A 21,083-nucleotide genomic window follows, 5' to 3' on the forward strand; every position below is an offset into this window, starting at 1 on the left:
AAGAATGAATGGGACCATGTATCGTGAGATTTTGAGTGAAAACCTTCTTCCATCAGCAAGGGCATTGAAGATGAAACGTGTCTGGGTATTTCAGCATGACAATGATCCCAAACACACCGCCCGGGCAACAAAGGAGTGGCTTCATAAGAAGCATTTCAAGGTCCTGGAGTGGCCTAGCCAGTCTCCAGATCTCAATCCCATAGAAAACATTTGGAGGGAGTTGAAAGTCTGTGTTGCCCAGCGAAAGCCCCAAAACATCACAAACTTTTTAACCAAATTAGTACGTTTATAATCCCTTTATTTGATGACCTATAACTTTTTCATTTTTCCGTATAAGCGGCGGTATGAGGGCTCATTTTTTGCGCCATGATCTGTACTTTTTTTTGATACCACATTAGCATATAAAAAACTTTTAATACATTTTTTTATAATTTTTTTTAATAAAATGTATTAAAGTAGCAATTTTGGAAATTTTTTTTTTTTTTACGTTCACGCCGTTCACCGTACGGGATCATTAACATTTTATTTTAATAGTTCGGACATTTACGCACGCGGCAATACCAAATATGTCTATTAAATTTATTTTTTACGCTTTTTGGGGGTAAAATAGGAAAAAACGGACGTTTTACTTTTTTATTGGGGGAGGGAATTTTTCACTTTTTTTTAATTTTATATTTTTTTACATTTTTTTTTTTTACACTTGAATAGTCCCCATAGGGGACTATTCATAGCAATACCATGATTGCTAATACTGATCTATTCTATCGGTTATCTTCTGCTCTGCTCAATCTCAGACCAGAGCAGAAGACGCCGGGAGCCGGACAGAGGCAGGTGAGGGGATCTCCGTGAGGCGTTCTGAATGATCGGATCCCCGCGGCGATCAGATCATTCATTGAAATCGTGTACTGCTGCATCTGTATTGATCCCGGCATCTGAGGGGTTAATGGCGGACGCCCGCGAGATCGCGGGCGTCGGCCATTGCCGGCGGGTCCCTGGCTGCGATCAGCAGCCGGGATCTGCCATGCATGACACGGGCTCCGCTCCGATGCCCGCGGTTATGTACAGGACGTAAATGTACGTCCTGGTGCGTTAAGTACCACCGCCCCAGGACGTACATTTAAGTCCTGTGTCCTTAAGGGGTTAAAGCAGTACTGTCATTTAGAAAACCTTTTGACATATCATGCAGACATGTTAAAAAGTTTTGATTGGTCAGGGTCTCATTACTAAGACTTCCACTGATCACTAAATATAGCTAGGTGCAAGACAGTGCACTGGCTCCAACTCATTGCAGGAGACTGGCTCCTTAGACTATAATGGAGCCTATCTCCTGTAATAGTCTGAGCTATATTTAGAGATCAAAGGGGTCTTAGCATTGAGACCCCCTACAAATTGGAACTTTTGACATGTCTCATGTCATGTCAAAAGTTTTTCTAAATGACATTAACACTTTAAATATTAGTGTTATGTTGTGCTACTATATTGCATGGTACATATTACATAATGTTACATACCATATACACGGAGTTCCACTGATCTTTGGTAAACTTTTCGATAGCCTGGACAAGATCCCACACAGATTCTAGTGCCTTCCATTGAGATTCTTATATTTTCTAAAGTCATGACACTGTACCCAGGGGCAACATAATGTCTGTTATCAGCATTGTCAAGTCCTTTCCACATTACGATACCCGAATGACAGTTAATAGAGCAGTTCAATTGTATTGATGTTCCAATAGACACCACTGTATCCTTAGGATGCACGGTTAAGTAGTGTTGAGCTGTAAACATAAAAGATACTACATATGCATTTACATACAAACACTCAATGTTCAAGTACATGCACAAATCATGTCCTGGGAATTAAGGAATTATTTTTTTTATTGCTTATTACAAAAAATCTATACTGCTAAACGGGATCCAACAAGATGCTGTTGCCATTGTATTCTATTGTAATTAAAAAACAATATACAGTACATTTGGGTACTAATCTTAAGACAAAAAGTGCAGCCTATTACATTTTTCTTTCCTGCCAAGAAACAGTTAAATTTTTCTGTACATTTTGTGGTAAGATGAAAGTACAAAGTACAATTGATCATGCAATAAACAAGCCCTTATATGGGTCTGTGGATAGAAAAATAAAAGGGTTATATCTCTTTAAAAGGCAAGAAGAAAAAACAAAAGACATAAAAATTTAAATTGTCTGTGTCCTCAAATTGGATTAACCCCTTAACGACCAAGGACGTAAATTTACGTCCTGGTGCTGCAGTACTTAGCGTTCCAGGATGTATATCTATGTCCTTTACATGACCGCGAGCATCGGAGCGATGCTCGGATCATGCACGGCTGATCGCAGCCAGGGACCCGCCGGTAATGGCAGACATCCGCAAACGCATTGATGTCTGCCATTAACCCCTCAGATGCCGGGTCTTCTGCTCTGGTCTGGTCTTCTGCCCTGGTCTGAGATCGAGCAGATCACCGATAACACTGATCAGTGCTATGCCCTATGCATAGCACTGAACAGTATTAGCAATCAAAGGATTGCTATAGATAGTGCCCTAAAGGGTAAAGATAAAAGTAAAAAAAAAATTGAAAAATTCCCTCCCCCAATAAAAATTTAAAATGTCTTTTTTTCCCCATTTTACCCCCATAAAGTGTAAAAAAATAAAAATAAATTATGAATACACATATTTGGTATTGTCACGTGTGTAAATGTCCAAACTATTAAAATATAATGTTATTGATCCCGTACGGTGAACGGAGTGAATAAAAAAAAAAGTATAAAAAATGTATAAGTTTTATATACATAAATGTTGTGTCAGTAAAAAGTACAGATCATGGCGCAAAAAATGAGCCCTCATTCAGCTGCTTATACGGCTTACTATTTAAAAATAAATAAGTTATAGGTCGTCAAAATAGAAGGATTTTAAACATACTAATTTGGTAAAAAAAGTTTGCGATTTTTTTTTTTAAGTGCAACAATAATAGAAAAGTATGTTATCATGGGTATCATTTTAATTGCATTGGCCCACAAAATAAAGAACACATGTAATTTTTACCATAAATTGTATGGCGTGAAGACAAAACCTTCCAAAATTTTCAAAATTGCGGTTTTCTTTTTTATTTCCCCACACAAATAGTATTTTTTGGTTGCACCATACATTTTATGGTAAAATTAGTGATGTCATTATGCAGGACAACTGGTCGCGCAAAAAGCAAGCCCTCATACTGGTCTGTGGATGAAAATATAAAAGAGTTACGATTTTTAGAAGACGAGAAGGAAAAAATGTAAATGCAAAAATCTAATTGGCCTTGTCCTTAAGGTCAAAATGGGCCTGGTCCTTAACCCCTTCCCGCATATGGACGTTTATGAACGTCCATTTTTACTGTCACTTAACGCAAATGGACATTTATAAACGTCCAATACATTTTCTATCACCATGTCCGGTGGCATCGCAGCTGTTCTGAACAGTTAACGGATGACACTATGCAACTGGGGACCAATCAGAATGGTCCCCTGCTGCTGATCGTTGTCATTGGCCAGTCAGTAAGTGACTGACCAATGACATGGGAATTGTGGGGTTTGCAGGGATTCCGGGCTGATCGGGTCTCTGGTGACCCGACAGCCCGGAAAATAGGGATGATTGGAGCTGAGACAGCCCCAATCATCCTGAGGGATAGGAGCGAGGTGGCAGCGGCGCAGGCATGCTGGGAGTTGTATTTCTTTAACATCTGGCCCTTCAGATGTTGCAGAACTACAACTCCCAGCATGCCTGGATAGTTTGAGCATGCTTGGAGTTGAAGTTTTGCAACATCTGGAGGGCTACAGTTTGGACACCACTGCACAGTAGTCTCCAAACTTTTCTCCTCCAGTTGTTGCATAACTACAACTCCCAACATGTCCTTCAGCTGTCTGGGCATGCTAGGAGTTGTAGTTTTGCAACAACTGGAGGCACACTTGGGAAAAACTGAGTTAAGTAACAAACTCAGCTGTTGCAAAAATCTCCCAGCATGTATGGTCTATCAGTGCATGCTGAGAATTGTAGTTTTTGCACTAGCTGAAGGCACACTGGTTGCGAAACACAGAGTTTGTGACATAACTCAGTGTTTCGCAACCAGTGTGCCTCCAGCTGTTGCAAACTAAAACTCCCAGCATGCACTGATAGACCATACATGCTGGGAGATGTAGTTTTGGAACAGCTGGAGGCACACTGGTTGTAAAACTTTGAGTTAGGTTTTGTTACCTAACTATTTTTCAACCTGTGTGCCTCCAGTTGTTGCATAACCACAACCCCCAGCATGCACGGACAGCCAAAGGGTATGCTGGTAGTGGTAGTTTTTCAACAGCTGGAGGTTTGCCCCTCCCATGTGAATGTACAGGGTACATTCACATGGGCAGGGTTTACAGTGAGTTTCTCGCTGCAAGTTTGAGATGCAGCAAACACTACACTACACTATAACACATAATAAAGGGTAAAACACTACATATACACATACCCCTACACAGTTCCCCCCCAATAAAAATAAAAAATGTCTTGTACGACACTGTTTCCAAAACGGAGCCTCCAGCTGTTGCAAAACAACTCCCATTATTGCCGGACAGCCATTGACTGTCCAGGCATTCTGGAAGTTTTGCAACAGCTGGAGGCACCCTGTTTGGAAAAACTGCCGTAGGGTAATTTTGGTATCGAAGGCAAGTGTTATTCTTGCATCCGGGTCCGTCCCTATGCAAATTCCTTATTTAGGTCTCAAATGCACATGGCTCTCTGTCAATTCAGAGCCCTGTCTTATTTCAAGGCAACAGTTTAGGGCCACATATGGGGTATTTCTGTACTCGGGAGAAATTGCCTAACAAATTTTGCGGGACTTTTTCTCCTTTTACCCCTTACGAAAAGGTGAAGTTGGGGTCTACTCCAACATGTTATTGTAAAAATATAACAAAAATTTACACTAACATGCTGGTGTTGCCCCATACTTTTCATTTTCACAAGACGTAAAAGGAAATAAAGACCCCGAAAATTTGTAACGCAGTCTCTCCTGAGTACAGAAATGCCCCATATGTGGACGTAAAATGCTCTGCAGACGCACAACAAGGCTCAGGAGTGAGAGCACCATGTACATTTGAGGTGATTTGCACAGAGGTGGCTGATCGTTACAGCGGTTCTGACATAAACGCAAAAAAACACCCACATGTGACCCCATTTTGGAAGCTACACCCCTCACGGAATATAAGGGGTATAGTGAGCCTTAACACCCCACAGGTGTTTGACGAATTTTCGTTAAAGTTGAAAATGAAAATTTTGTATTTTTTCACTAAAATGCTGGTGTTATCCCAAATATTTCATTTTCACAAGGGGTAATAGGAAAAAAAGCCCCCCAAAATGTGTAACACCATTTCTTCTGAGTATATAAATGCTCTACGGGGGAACTACAATGCTCAGAAGGAGCGCCATTGGGCTTTTGGAGAGAGAATGTGTCTGGAATTGAAGGCCATGTGCGTTTACAAAGCCCCATGGTGCCAGAACAGTGGACCCCCCACACGTGACCCCATTTCGGAAACTACACCCCTCACAAAATTTAATAAGGGGTGCAGTGAGCATTTACACCCCACAGGTGTCTGACAGTGGTGTGTAAATGCTCACTGCACCCCTTATTACATTCCGTGAGGGGTGTAGTTTCCAAAATAGGGTCACATGTGGGGGGGTCCACTGTTCTGGCACCACGGGGGGCTTTGTAAACGCACATGGCTCCGGACCTCCATTCCAAACAAATTCTCTATCCAAAAGCCCAATGGTGTTCCATCTCTTCTGAGCATTGTAGTTTGCCCGCAGAGCACTTTACATCCACATATGGGGTATTTCCATACTCAGAAGAAATGGGGTTACAAATTTTGGGGGACATTTTCTCCTATTACCTCTTGTAAAAATGGGGATTTCTCTCCTTTTACTCCTTGTAAACATTCAAAAACTGGGTCTACAAGAACATGTGAGTGTAAAAAATGCAGATTTTGAATTTTCTCCTTCAATCTGCTGCTATTCTTGTGACACAACTAAACGGTTAACACACTTACTGAATGTCATTTTGAATAATTGAGGGGTGCAGTTTTTATAATGCGGTAATTTATGAAGTATTTCTAATATGAAGTCCCTTAACCCCTTAAGGACCAGGGGTTTTTCCGTTTTTGCACTTTCCTTTTTCCATTTTCCTTACCTTTAAAAAATCATAACTCTTTCAATTGTGCACCTAAAAATCCATATGATGGCTTATTTTTTGCTCCACAAATTCTACTTTGTAATGACATTAGTCATTTTACCCAAAAATCTACGCCAAAACAGAAAATAAATCATTGTGCGACAAAATTTAAGAAAAAACACAATTTTGTAACTTTTGGGGGCTTCCGTTTCTACGCAGTACATTTTTCGGTAAAAATTACACCTTCTCTTTATTCTGTAGGTCCATATGATTAAAATTATAATTTTGTCCTACTTCTGGAAAAAATCATAACTACATGCAGGAAAATTTATAAGTTTAAAATTGTCATCTTCTGACCCCTATAACTTTTTAATTTTTTCGCATACGGGGCGGTATGAGGGCTCATTTTTTGCGCCGTGATCTGAAGTTTTTAGAGGTACAATTTTTGTATTGATCTGACTTTTGATCACTTTTTATACATTTTTTTCATGATATAAAAAGTGACCAAAAATACACTATTTTGGACCTTGGAATTTTTTTGCGCGTACGCCATTGACCGTGCGATTTAATTAACAATGTATTTTTATAATTTGGACATTTCCACATGCGGCAATACCACATATGTTTATTTCTATTCACAGTTTTTTTTTCTAAATGGGAAAAGGGGGTGATTCTTACTTTTTATTAGGGAAGGGGTTAAATGATCTTCACTTTTTTTTCACTTTTTGTTTTGCAATGTTGTAGCTCCCATAGGGGGCTATAACACTGCACACACTGATCTTTTACATTGATCAATGGTTTCTCATAGGAAACCATTGACCAATGATTCTGTCGCTTGACTGCTCATGCACTGAACATTCATTCGGCGATCGGACAACAGACGGCAGGTAAGGGGACCCTCCTGCTGTCCTACAGCTGTTCGGGATGCCGTGATTTCACCGCGGTGATCCCGAACAGCTCCCTGAGCTAACCGGCATTGGTTTACTTTCATTTTAGATGCGGCGTTCAACTTTGAATGCTGTGTCTAAAGGGTTAATAGCGCGTGGCACCACAATCAGTGCCGCGCGCTATTAGCCACGGGTCCCGGACATTCTTAGAGGCAGGGCCCGACCCGCTATGACGGGGGGCCACGCCGTGGCCCCTACGTTCTAGTAAGGGAGAGGATTCAGGACCTACCGGTACGTCCTTGGTCCTTAAGGGGTTAAAATCCACTTCAAAACTGAACTGGTCCCTGAAAAAATTTGAATTTGAAAATTTTGTGAAAAATTGGAAAATTGCTGCTGAACTTGATGTCTTCCAGAAGTAAAAACATGTCAACTTTATGATGCAAACATAAAGTAGACATATTGTATATGTGAATCAATATATCATTTATTTGGTATGTCTATTTTTCTTACAAGCAGAGAGCTTCAAAGTTAGAAAACTGCTAAATTTTTCATGAAATTTTGGAATTTTTCACCAAGAAATGATGCAAGTATCGGCGAAAATTTACCACTATGATAAAGTAGAATATGTCACGAAAAAACAATCTCTGAATCATATTCATAAGTAAAAGCATCCCAGAGTTATTAATGCTTAAATTGACAGTGGTCAGATGTGCAAAAAAACGCTCTGGTCCTTAAGGTGAAAATGGATAGGGGATAAGATGTCCAGGGGCGAAGTACCCCTTTAAGGGGTTAAGTAATGCATGTTCTACTTAAAGTTCAAGAGCCAAAAATGTATAAGTAGTGTCAATGGCAAAGGCCCAAAAAGGCATATGATCCTGCAGGTAATTGTTAGTTAAAATGAATTTCTTTATTAAAGGGGTACTCCAGTGAAAACCTTATATTTTTTTATTTTATTTTTTTTAAATCAACTGGTGTCAGAAATTAACAGATTTGTAAATTACTTCTATTAAAAAATCTTAATTCTTCCTGTACTTATTAGCTGCTGAATACTACAGTGGAAATTATTTTCCGTTTGAAACACAGAGCTGTCTGCTGACATTATGAGCACAGTGCTCTCTGCTGTCATCTCTGTCCATTTTAGGAACTGTCCAGAGTAAAAGGAAATCCCCATAGCAAACATATGCTGTTCTGGTCAGTTCCTAAAATGGACAGAGATGTCAGCAGAGAGCACTGTGCTCATGATGTCAGCAGACAGCTCTGTGTTTCAAAAAGAATAGAATTTCCGCTGTAGTATTGAGCTGTTAATAAGTACAGGAAGGATTAAGATTTTTTAATAGAAGTAATATACAAATCTGTTTAACTTTCTGGCACCAGTTGATTAAAAAATTTTTTTTTTCCACCAGAGTACCCCTTTAAGGACTTCTTAAAATCAACCCCTAAAAGCAACATGTCTCTGATACAGCTGCAATCATGTTCTATTACAGACAAATCCCCTTTTTTAAAGTGAGTTAGCCACATGTGTGGATACTTTCTGCTGGGTGGATAGTAAAATCAGAGAAAAACGCAGGATAGAAACCACATCATGTAAACATGTATTTAAAACCATAACTAAATTCAGATGCCAAGAAAGGTAGATAATAATTAGACACAACATACTAAAATACATAAGGAAGCAAATTAATAATGGAACAATAATTCATGCTTGTAATTCAATCCCTATGGATAGCATGTACTTTGATTAAAAATCCTATATGCTTTCATATCTATAGTTACATAGTTCATGAGGTTGAAAAAAGACCATCAAGTTCAACCTATATTCCAGTTGTGTCCCTACTGTGTTGATCCAAAATAATTTAAAAAAAATCCTTATGAGGCTGATGCCACTTTCTCCCATTCTAGGAGGAAAAATTCCTTCCCAACTCCAAATAAATCCCTTGATCAATGTTTAGTCCCTATTAATCTTTGAACCCTCTCCAGCTCCACTATATCTTTCTTGTACACTGGTGCCCAGTACTGTACACAGTATTCCATGTGTGGTCTGACTAGTGATTTGTATAGTGGTAGAATTAGTTCCTTGTCATGTATGCTTCTTTTGATGCACCGCATGATTTCATTCACCTTGGCAGCAGCTGTCTGGCATTGGTTGATACAGGTACATTTACTTTCGACTAAAACTCCCAAGTCCTTTTTCATGCCAGTTGTCCCCAGAGTTTTCCCAGCCTGGAATTTTCCTCCCCATGTGCATAACCTTAAATTAATCATCTGTGTTGAACCTAGTCTGCCACTTCTCAGCCCAAACGTCCAACCTATCCAAATTCATTTGTAACAGTGCACATACCTCTATTGTGTTAACCACTTTACAGAGCTTCGTATCTGCAAAGGCTGATACTTTACTATATAATCCCTCTAGAAGGTCATTAAATACATTATAAAGATTAGGACCCAAAACTGATCCATGTGGTACCCCACTAGTACCATTAATAACCACCCTTTGTTTCCTATCACTGAGCCAGTCACTTACCCACTTACATGCATTTTCCCCCAGTCCAAGCATTCTCATTTTATGTACCAACCTTTTATGTGGCACCGTATCAAATGCTTAGGAGAAATGAAGATCTATGAGATCCAGCGATTCACCCAGGTCCAGTCTTTAGCTCACCTCCTCATAAAAGCTGATCAGGTTAGATGCTTGAGATCATCACCTCGATGTGACTGCATGACTTTTTATAATGCAAATATCTTAAAGCCTGTTTGATTACCATGATGGATATTTATAAAATGTTTAGAAGCACCTGACAGGTTGTGTCCCTTGCTTTTAGTGATGTCAGAAAGGTGTTTGAATGCAGCCCTCATCCTTAGTGTTAAGTAAAATGAACACAAAAAGTCAATGGCATAGAACTCCTTGAGGTCTTTCTAACACTATTATTCAAACTAAATCATGTCAATAAAGCAAATATACTTACTTGGGAAATGAAATAATTTTTTTTAAATTATGTTGTAGAGTAAATAATAGTACAGGGAATAAAGAGATTTTTAATCTATCTCACCATTGCTCAGAATGAACAGTAGCAGGATGATGAAGCTGAGTAAACTAGAAGCCATGGCTGTTCTTCAAAGTTCTCTTATGAGTGGTTCCTTCCTCTGTCTACTTTCTATCCTCATCCTGCTGCCAATATATATCCCTTCACATGACATTTACTGATAATGGGGACTCTTTGGAATGCAGGGAAATGGATGTGAAGGGGTGGAGAAAATGAAGGGATTTTTTTTTTACCAGAATCCCAAAATAGAGCAGATATTGAGAAAGGGGCTTCTGGTATTGTATATGTAATACTTAATCAGTTTCAATTAATGAAAGGTTCTACAGCTTTCTATTCTGTGTATTTGAATTCCTCTCCACTTTCAAGATATAAGCATGCTATCATTAAAGGGGTACTCTGCCCATGGACAAAGTATAGGGGATAAGATGTCAGATCGCGGGGTCCCGCCGTACGGTGTCCATTTTAGGACATAGTCAGTCGTCAGCCATACCTCCGTCCTCGGTCAGGCAAAACAGCGTCCCGCCTCCTCCCTCGGACCAATCGCCATCAGTCGTCAGCCGCAACTCCGACCTCCATCTGGCAAAACAGCTTCCCGCCTCCTCTGACAAATCACCGTCAGTCAGCCGCAACTACTTCCTCTGTCAGGAAAAACAGCGTCCAGCCTCCTCCCTCGGACCAATTGCCATCAGTCGTGAGCCGCAACTCTGTCTTTCGTCAGGTGAAACCGCGTCCCGCCTCCTCCCTCATACCAATCGCTGTCATCCTTCAGCCACAACTCCCTCATCCAAATCACCGTCATGCCTCAGACGATTCTCCCTCAGACGCAACTTCCTGCTGCATAGCAGAGCCGACGCTGCACAGCACTGTATAGCAGAGCAGACATTGTATAGCATGTACAGCAGAACCCATATAGCAGAGAGCCGACACTGACTCGGCCTGCTACACGGCAGGAAGTTTTTTCGTCTGAGGGATGACGGAGTTTTGGATGAGAGACTTTAGGATGACAAAGGAGGGAGTTGCGGCTGACGCCTGACGGAGATTGGTCCGAGGGAGGAGGCGGGATGCTGTTTTGCCAGACGGAGGTACGGCTGACGACTGATGTCCTAAAATTTACACCGTTGTACCACCGCTGGGGACCCCGGAGATCTCGTCTGCAGCACCCCACTGTCATTACTGTACAGAGCAAACTCGCCCCCCAAAATTTTCAGCATGAAAATACATCAGCCGAAAATGCCGAAAGGGGCATTTACAGGAGATAATTTTTGGCAGCCGAAATTTCGGTGCATACCTATATAAGAGGGTAGGTAGCAGCCAGGTTCTGCTAATCAAGTGCCCTTGGCGAATTGATCATCAGAAAACCAGCTTTATAAAAGCAGAAGTTTGGGCAGATTTCCAATCTGAAGAATTCAGCTGTGCGTTAGTTAACACAACGCAAAGGATGACAGACATTAGCAATGATCTAAGATCAGTGAAAAAGATTATTCATTAGTGAAAAACATTTAAGACATTTGACAATCGCATGCTCCAGCAAATTCACCCCATGAAAATGCCCAGAAAAATTGCACAAAAATAAAGAGCTACATCTCAGACCCTACAAGTCTAAGTTAACATGTTAAATGTGCAAGTTCAAAGCAGAATTAGAAAAATACTAAACAAGTATGGGTTGTTTATAAGGTCTGCTATGAGAGAGCCTCCCTTTCCTAAAAAGAACATGGTAGCACGGCTTACATTTGCAAAGTTGCATTTGAACAAACCACAAGACTCCTGGAATAAAGAGAATGGCTCCTGGCTCACTGCTATCTGTCCAGTTGCTGGTTAAAGGCTTCATAGACTTAAAATTTAAATGATCCTTTTTTTCTTAGTTTTTAAATAAAAAATATCTAAATTTAAAAATAAACATAATTGGTATGGCCATATGTGGAAATTCCCAAACTATAAAAATATGATGGCCCTCATTTACTATTGCAAACCTGACATGTTTTGTCGGGTTGTGTGACAGATTCTCTCGCATTGCGCCAGAAATTCTGTCTGCACCAGAATTGAAAAAACCCAGACTAACGCTCCATTTTGCTAAGAAAACCCGAAAAAGGTTGCGTGGCTGCCGGGAAAAGGGGGCATGGTCTCCAAAATAGTGCGTGGCTGCCGGTAAAAGGGGGTGTGGTCTCTGAAAAGGGGCGTGTTCTCGACATTTTCACAAAAACCCAACATATTTACTAAGGTTTCCACAGAAAATGTGGTGAATTTGAGCTGAGGAAAACCAGACAGATCAGAGCATGTGTAAAAAAAAAAGCAAAGTATAGGGAAAGTGGAAAATGTAGGGAAACCTTAGTAAATACCGTGGAAAATAAATTGTAGGGAATAAAAACTCACAAAGAAACCTACACTCCACTCTTAGTAAATAAGGGCCAATGTGTTTGATTTAGCTGTAAATGACAAAATACCAAATATCAGAATTGCTCATTTTTGGTCACATCACATCCTGGAAGAATTAAATAAAAAATCATCATAAAGTCCTTTGTAATCCTAAATGATACTGATAAAAACTACAGATTACAGCACTTAAAAACAAGCTTGCACATAACTCTAGACCCGATGATAAAAAAAGTTATAGTCATCAAAATGTGGCAATGCAAAGCATTTTTCTTTTCTTTAGTAAAACATAACATAAACTAATCATACTAGCCCACAGAATAAAAATAACATGTCAGTTTTACTTCACAGTGAACAACATAAAAACACCCCCTCAAATTAGCAGAATTGTGCTTTCTTCCCATTACCCCCCCCCCCCCCCCCAAATAATTTTTTGTTTTGCTTTACTGTAAGGTATTATGGTAAAATGAAGGGTGTCATTACATAGTACAAATAATTGTTATGGCGTTTAGAAGACAATGAGACAAATAAAAAAAAATGCAAAAATGGAAACTGGACGCATCCTTTAAAGGGTTAATAATATGTATAGTTATGTATCCCGTATAGTACATTGGCAATCATTGCAAATAAATAGGATATGGCCTTTATTCTTTACTCTGCAATTAAAGCCGGATAATGGTGGTGTCTTTCATTTGATAATGCAAGAGATACTGATATTGCACTCAGTTATCAAACCTCTATGTCCTAGTTTGGGCTTTTCACCTATGTACATATGTTTGTAAGTAGCCTAGCATATGGGTGTTAGTACAACTACTAAAAATGTGCAATGATGAAGAAAAATGCAGAAGACCAGATGGGCGCTGCCACTGACAACACTTTGGGGGACATTTATCATTATTAATTTGCTTTGGAAAGTGAGTTCTGAAGTCATTTTTTTTTTTTTTGCTTTCGTTTTGCTTATGTGCTACTGGAGGGGATATTCAGGAAGTTTTCAGTGAGTACTACACGTTAGACTAGAGCATATGTAGGTTAAAGGGGAACTCCGGTGGAAAAAAAAAATTCAAATCAACTGATGCAAGAAAGTTAAACAGATTTGTAAATCACTTCTATTTAAAAATCTTAACCCTTCTAGTACTTATCAGCTGCTGTATACTACAGATATACTACAGAGAGATATGTGAAGTTCTTTCTAGCCTGACAACAGTGCTCTCTTCTGACATCTCTGTCCGTGTCAGGAACTGTCCAGAGCAGGAGAGGTTTTCTATGGGGGTATTATTGTAATCTGCACAGTTCCTGACATGAACAGAGGAGTCAGCAGAGAGCAATGTTTTCAGACAGAAAAGAAATTCACTAATTTCTCTGTTTTATACAGCAGCTAATAAGTACTGGAAGGATTAAGATTTTTTAATAGAAGTCATTTACAAATCTGTTTAACTTTCAGGTCCCAGTTGATTTGAAAACATATGTTTTCTACTTGTTTCCACCGGAGTTCCCCTTTAACTGCCTGACATCAATACCAGTTTCCAGTCTGGGATCTACTGCAGATGGTGTAACAATGTAGTACCCAGTAAGGACAGGTAAGTTAAGAGTCACTAGAAAGCCTGAGTACGTGAGAAATTTGATTTTTTAAATTAAATGCTCTGTTCTTGGATGTCAAAACAGTAAGATCCGGACATATAACAAAAGGGATGTTGTACTTGGAAAAAAACTGGAATATTGTTGGGATGGAAACTTGAACACAGACATAGCTCAGGAATAATGGAAAAGCAGATGTGGACTCCATTATGGAGACCTGGGACTGCATTCATTCAATAAGAAGAGGACGCCACTTGCCCAGTTTGGATAATTATTGAATTTTGAATATTAATGTTTTATATATTATCTTAATATTGATTGATCTTACATTGACCTAGTCAGGAGGCCCTTGAGGGTTACACAGGCTGTTGAGACTAAGGGGATATTGGACTATCCTCTATCCGCATAAGATACCAGGTATGATACATCAATGGTGACCAAACCTTGTCGGAGAGATATATATATCTAATTTTTGATATTGCATGCATGGTGGGTTATCAAATTGGACGAAGACCTTCACATGTTAGATTTTATTATTATCATGATTGGGATTTGACAGTAATCATATGGACAATTTATTTGCACCAATTTTATTACTAATTTTATTATATATTTATTTATTTTATTTTTATTCTTTCACTTTGCACATATACTAATGTACATGTGTGTGGGTGGTTGTGTGTTTTTTTACACACACACACACACACACATATGTATAGTCGTTGGTATGAATTACTTAGATATTTTTTAACTTATTCTAACTACTGATCACACATGGGCTATATGCCTATCCACTTTTCCCCATTTATACACTTATTATTCATAATAAAGTATATATACATTATTTATTTCTTATCTTCATGTATGCATTTATTTATTATTATTTGCAATTTTTATTTTATTTATTATTTATCTTTCATTACTCACGTACTATTCTTCACTTATTATCCATATATATATATATGTATATTGTCTATTCCCAATTATTTATTTAATTATATATTTTTTTATTTTTATTTCTTATATAACGTCTATATCATGTGACGGGCCAGTTCATTTACCATCAATTTGCATGCATATTACAGCTTTATTATTGAGTTCAAATTGTGTACATTGTTATGTACTTACCTGGTGTCCTAACATATGGGGTGCGCATGCGCCAAGGCACAACAAAGTTCTTAACAACATGTGATCACATGACGCCTCACGTGACCGTTCGGTTACGTGGGACGCACTTACTCCCGGATGCGGCACTATCGCACATGACAGTCAATATCAAGGAGAAGAGATCATGTGACCACTAGGTGGTCACATGATCTACACTTCTCGTGACGCACACATAGCGGAAGTGGGTGGCGGAGGCGGAAGTGTACGCCGGCTCCACTATACACAGCGTGATTGACCCTCGATGTACTCACCTGACAGGTATTACCCAATATACTATGCTGATATATAAGACCCCAAGGGCAGGTGGACTACAACACCCCTGAGGAAGTCACAAACGGTGACGAAACGCGTGGGGCTTAGGGGTCCCGTCCCGCTACTTACCATCTCGGCTCCTTTGTTCTGTGGTTGCTGTGCACTGGTGATATGTATTTATTTATCTTTTCTTTGTACACCGTGTATTTCTTCTCATTTGATGTTAGGATTATTTATTTGGTGACATAGATTGATGCTGTACGTGTACCATCTTATTAGTTAGCACCACTGCTTGAGCCATTGTATTGTACAACAGAGGGACGGGACTTTGGTGAGAAGGGGATTCATGGCCCCTCTCCCATGTTGTAGAGGTTGCTCAATTGAGGGCTTTTAATTGATTTTAGCCCTTTTGTGTCTTTTTTGCAAACTTTATATGATACTTAATAAAATTTGTTACTTATATGAATATTGATCTTGTGGTGTGCACTCTTTACAGTAATCCTTACCCTTGTATAGATAATGGAAAAGCAGAGGCAAGACAAGTATTAGTAGAATAAAAAGGAAATACAAGACAATCTGTACAGATACTCAGATCCATCTCACCTAATGTAGCCCAGCCACAGCACAGACAGCGTAGGATTGTACCCAAACAGAATAGGAAGAAGAGAAATTCCAGCGTAGCAATGTTGCATTTCGGGTGTAACTCACCCTTAGACATACTGACTAAGGGTATGTTCAGACTACGGATTTCGAACAAAATCTCCACTCACAGAATTCTGGGAGCCAAGATTCCATCCTGGCAGCCGCCACAGGACGACACTGCGCCGTCACTATTGAAGGCTATGCAGTGCTCGCGGACTTCCGTGCAAAAAAAGAACATGTTCTTTCTTTGCGCGGATCAATTTTGCGCGGATGAAATTCTGCAGTGTGAACAGGTCTGCGGAAGACCCATTCACATTAATGGTAGGAGTTCACATTGTGGAATTCCGACACGCAACTCAGCACCCGGAATTCTGCACAAAATCTGTAGACATACCCTAAGGGTGAAACACAACCAAAATACGTCATTTACTGCTTTTACATGTCGTAGTGTCGTTATATAAATAAAAGTTCAAGTTCTTATGTAACATTGCCAAAATAATATTTCTCTTCATTCTACTAGACAATCTGGACCCCAAAAATCTAGGACACAGACAACAAGCAAATCACAAAATTCACAAGGAATCTGGGTATTAAGGCTGCATGCAATGAACTAGACATATAGGTAGGATGAGCAGGGCCTTATTTACCACAAGACACGTGAATGCAGATACAGTGGGGATCAAAAGTTTGGGCACCCCAGGTAAAAATTTGTCTTAATGTGCATAAAGAAGGAAAGATAGAAAAATCTCCAAAAGGCATCAAATTACAGATTAGACATTCTTATAATATGTCAACAAAAGTTAGATTTTATTTCCATCATTTACACTTTCAAAATAACAGAAAACAAAAAATAGCGTCTGCAAAAGTTTGGGCACCCTGCAGAATTTATAGCATGCACTGCCCCCTTTGCAAAGCTGAGATCTGCCAGTGTCATGGATTGTTCCCCATCATCATCTGGGAAGACCAGGTGATGTCAATCTCAAAGGTTTTAAATGCCCAGACTCATCTGACCTTGCCCCAACAATCAGCACCATGGGTTCTTCTAAGCAGTTGTCTAGAAATCTGAAACTGAAAATAGTTGACGCTCACAAAGCTGGAGAAGGCTATAAGAAGAAAGCTAAACGTTTTCAGATGTCAATATTCTCTGTTTGGAATGTAATTAAGAAATGGCAGTCATCAGGAACAGTGGACGTTAAAGCAAGATCTGGAAGACCAAGAAAAATATCAGACAGAACAGCTCGCAGGATTGTGAGAAAAACAATTCAAAACCCACGTTTGACTGCACAATCCCTCCAGAAAGTTAATAAATCAGCATTTGAACTTTGCAAATGAACATTTAGGCAAGCCTGATGCATTTTGGAAACAAGTTCTGTGGACTGATGAGGTTAAAATTGAACTTTTTGGCCGGAATGAGCAAAGGTACGTTTGGAGAAGAAGGGGAACAGAATTTAATGAAAAGAACCTCTGTCCAACTGTTAATCAATCATGCTTTGGGGTTGTATTGCAGCCAGTGGCACAGGGAACATCTCACAAGTAGAAGGAAAAATTGATTCAATAAAATTTCAGCACATTTTGGATGCTAACTTGATGCCATCTGTAAAAAAGCTGAAGTTAAAGTGAGGATAGCTTGTACAAATGGATAATGATCCTAAACACACCTTGAAATCCACAGGGGATTACATCAAGAGGCGTAAACTGAAGGTTTTACCATGGCCTTCACAATCTCCTGACCTCAACATAATTGAAAATCTATGGATAGACCTTAAAAGAGCAGTGCGTGACAGACAGCCCAGAAATTTCAAAGAACTGGAAGACTTTTGTAAGGAAGAATGGGCACAAATTTTAACAAAAAACCTAAGGCAAAACAAAAAAAATATTTGTGGGGTGAATTTGTTGCAATTTTGCAAGTTTTTGGTAGGTGGAGAGATGCTTCATTTTTACATTTTATGGTGAAAGTGAGATTGTGAGCCTGATTTACTATTGTAAACCAGACCTTTTTGTAATAAACCTAAAAAGGTACATGGTCAGCAAGAAAATGGGCGTTTTTTCACCTATGGACCTATTTACTATTAATTTCCCACAAAATCCTGTGAATAAATGGCTGGAAATTCCCACCAAGAAAAAGCTGGTCAGAATTTCGCTGGACTTTGTGTCCCCATAAATAGAGTAGACTTATGCAAGTCTGAAACACCATCTCACAGTAATAAAAACCCAACACTCTTAGTAAATCAGGGCCATTATCTTTATTCTGTAGGTCAGTATGTTTTCAACCATATATAGATTTACTTTTTTTCAAACTCATTTGTGAAGTTGTATGAGATTAGAAGGAAGAAGCTACTTTATACAAACACAGCAACCCACAGAGACACTGTGACCATATGATACATCTTTAACAGGTAAAGTGGATGGAAAAAGCCAGGGTTGTTGAAGGGTAAGTTACAGGTCAGTAACAATGCAAGGAAATAACAGGGATAATTGGATAGGACTGAATATAACATTTGTGGTCCAGATAAAAGAATTGTTCTGAAAGTGTGCAATACACATCTTTATACAACTTGGCAGTTGTCTAATTAAAATTTATTATAACTACAAAACAGCAAATAAATATGTACTGGACCACCAATAGATGGAAAAAGCAGCATGGATACTGCACAATTATTTAGCAAGTCAGTATTTTGACCATATTATTTTTATGCATATTTTCCAACTCTAAATCTAAGTTATTAGATTTAAAATGGCACTGTCATTGTTGAAAACTTTTGATATATTGCAGGATTCATTATAATATGCCATTTCACAATATACAACTGTTAAAAAATGTTTTTAACATTTTCCCCCAAAATCAAAGGGGTACTCCTGTGGAAAACTTTTTTTAAAATCAACTGATGCCAGAAAGATAAACAGATTTGTAAATTACTTCTATTAAAAAATCTTAATCCTTCCAGTACTTTTTAGGGGCTGTATATTACAGAGGAACTGCTTTTCTTTTGGGATTTCTCTTCTGTCACGACCACAGTGCTCTCTGCTGACCTCTGCTGTCCATTTTAGCAACTGAAGTCAGCAGAGAGCACTGTGGTCATGACAGAAGAGAAATCCAAAAAGAAAAGCATTTCCTCTGTAGTATACAGCCCCTAAAAAGTACTGGAAGAATTAAGATTTTTTAATAGAAGTAATTTTCAAATCTATATATGTAAAAAAGGAATAAGTCCGGCAACTCACCGTTGATACTCTGACTGCTGCGAGGCTCAAATCATGTTCCTCGGAGGCCGGACGAAGTGCTTTTGCATGAAATCAACCGGTTAATCGCCTCTGAGCTTCCCACACTGATCTCCGCCTCATGAACATAATTTGAGCCTCGCAGCAGTCAGTGTATCAACGGTGAGTTGCCGGACTTATTCCTTTTTTACATATATTGTGTGAACTACTTATCTGCGTCCTGGCACCACCGTAACGCATGGAGCAGGTTTTTACAATGGATTGTCTCTATCATGTATATTAGGAACATTGATTATTTATGAACATTCCTGGATATTTCCATTGAAATATTTTTTGCACTTCATTTTCCGTTAGGTGCCACCCTCACCCTCTGTATTAATTATAATTTTCAAATCTGTTTAACTTTCTGGCACCAGTTGATTTAAAAAAAAAAAGGTTTTCCACTGGAGTACCCCTTTAAAGATCAAAATAGCCACCACTAGGGGTCACCTGTCTTTTAGCCAGCCAGACTAGTCTAGATTTTACAGCAATCTGGATACCGTCCGTAAAGCGTGCCGGTATCCAGTATAGGTGATCCATGCAGTATCATGTAGAGTGTATGCACGGGCACGCACTGCCTGTGAACGAGCACAGGGAGCGTGCACACACAGGCAGTGCGGAAAACACTCACGGCCCTACTCGAGTTTTGGTCTAAACCTTCCCCCCCTCCCCCGCTGCCTCTGGGACACACACCAAGGTTTCATAGTAATTTAGCACCTGTAGAGCAGTGAGCGAGGCCTCACCTTCCATGCTATTAAGCGCGGAGGGGTCTGCAGCCGAGCTCTGTGCAGTTTGTCCCTTGTCCCTTGTGCTGCAGCAGCATAGAGCTCTGTATTAGAGGGCTGTATTGGGATTAGAGCAGTGAGCGAGGCCTTACCTTTCATGCTATTAAGCGCGGAGGGGTCTGCAGCCGAGCTCTGTGCAGTTTGTCCCTTGTGCTGCAGCAGCATAGAGCTCTGTATTAGAGGGCTGTATTGGGATTGTGCCCCTCCTATGTCTCCTCACCCTGCCATCACCACCCCCCCCCCTTTCCATTTTGTGGTGCCCGGGTAGCCTGCCCTGGAGGATCATGACTGTACCTGTACTGTAGCCCGGCCCCGGCTGGGTCTGTAAGTGTCTGCATCTCAGCAATCCTCCCAGCCAGGGCCTCTGCACATGGGGCTAAGTGCACTGCAGAGCATTGCACCCTAGTGTCTTCCACAGACTATAGTGTGCAATGCTCTGCAGTCTGCTCATAACCCCACCTGTATAAGAATTTACATACCCCCGCCTATATAAGAATTTACATACACACACATGGGGGGGGGGGGGGGGGGGAGATGTGCAGACTCCAGAGCATTGCACCCTAGGGTCTTCTACAGACACCTGTATAGGATTAAACATACACACACTGCTATACACATGGGTGGTATGTGCAGAGCATTGCACCCTAGTCTGTACTACTGACAAGGGTGTAATGCTCTGCACATACCCATACCTGTATAGGAATGTACATACACCCAGAAAGAAAAGGGTTACATAGTAGAGAGGAGTAATTGGCTGACTGCCCAGGCTCGCTCCAGAGACTCAGAGCAGATGAGTCATTACTGTGAGGGAGACAGACACGCCCCCTCCAGCCAGCAAGATGAAAAAGTAACTCAGCAGCAGATAAATGCTTTGTTCCCTGGATAAATAGGTCCTAGACACATAAAAAATTATATGCACA

At 39.9% G+C, this 21,083-nt stretch overlaps 1 protein-coding gene across 1 annotated transcript in view; it reads right to left on the reverse strand.

The window, feature by feature from the left end:
* The window catches only part of MADCAM1 (mucosal vascular addressin cell adhesion molecule 1), a 46,821-nt gene extending 36,643 nt beyond the window's left edge, over positions 1 to 10,178 (reverse strand). Inside the window, exons 1-2 of the mRNA XM_056562817.1 lie at positions 10,124 to 10,178; positions 1,512 to 1,778 (exon numbers count right to left, since the gene is read on the reverse strand). Coding sequence (XP_056418792.1) covers positions 1,512 to 1,778; positions 10,124 to 10,178 — 322 coding nt within the window. The remainder of the gene's footprint in view (positions 1 to 1,511; positions 1,779 to 10,123) is intronic.
* Positions 10,179 to 21,083: the final 10,905 nt, after the last annotated feature.

The sequence above is a fragment of the Hyla sarda genome, chromosome 1 (genome assembly GCF_029499605.1).
Source record: "Hyla sarda isolate aHylSar1 chromosome 1, aHylSar1.hap1, whole genome shotgun sequence".
In the NCBI taxonomy this organism is placed as follows: domain Eukaryota; kingdom Metazoa; phylum Chordata; class Amphibia; order Anura; family Hylidae; genus Hyla; species Hyla sarda.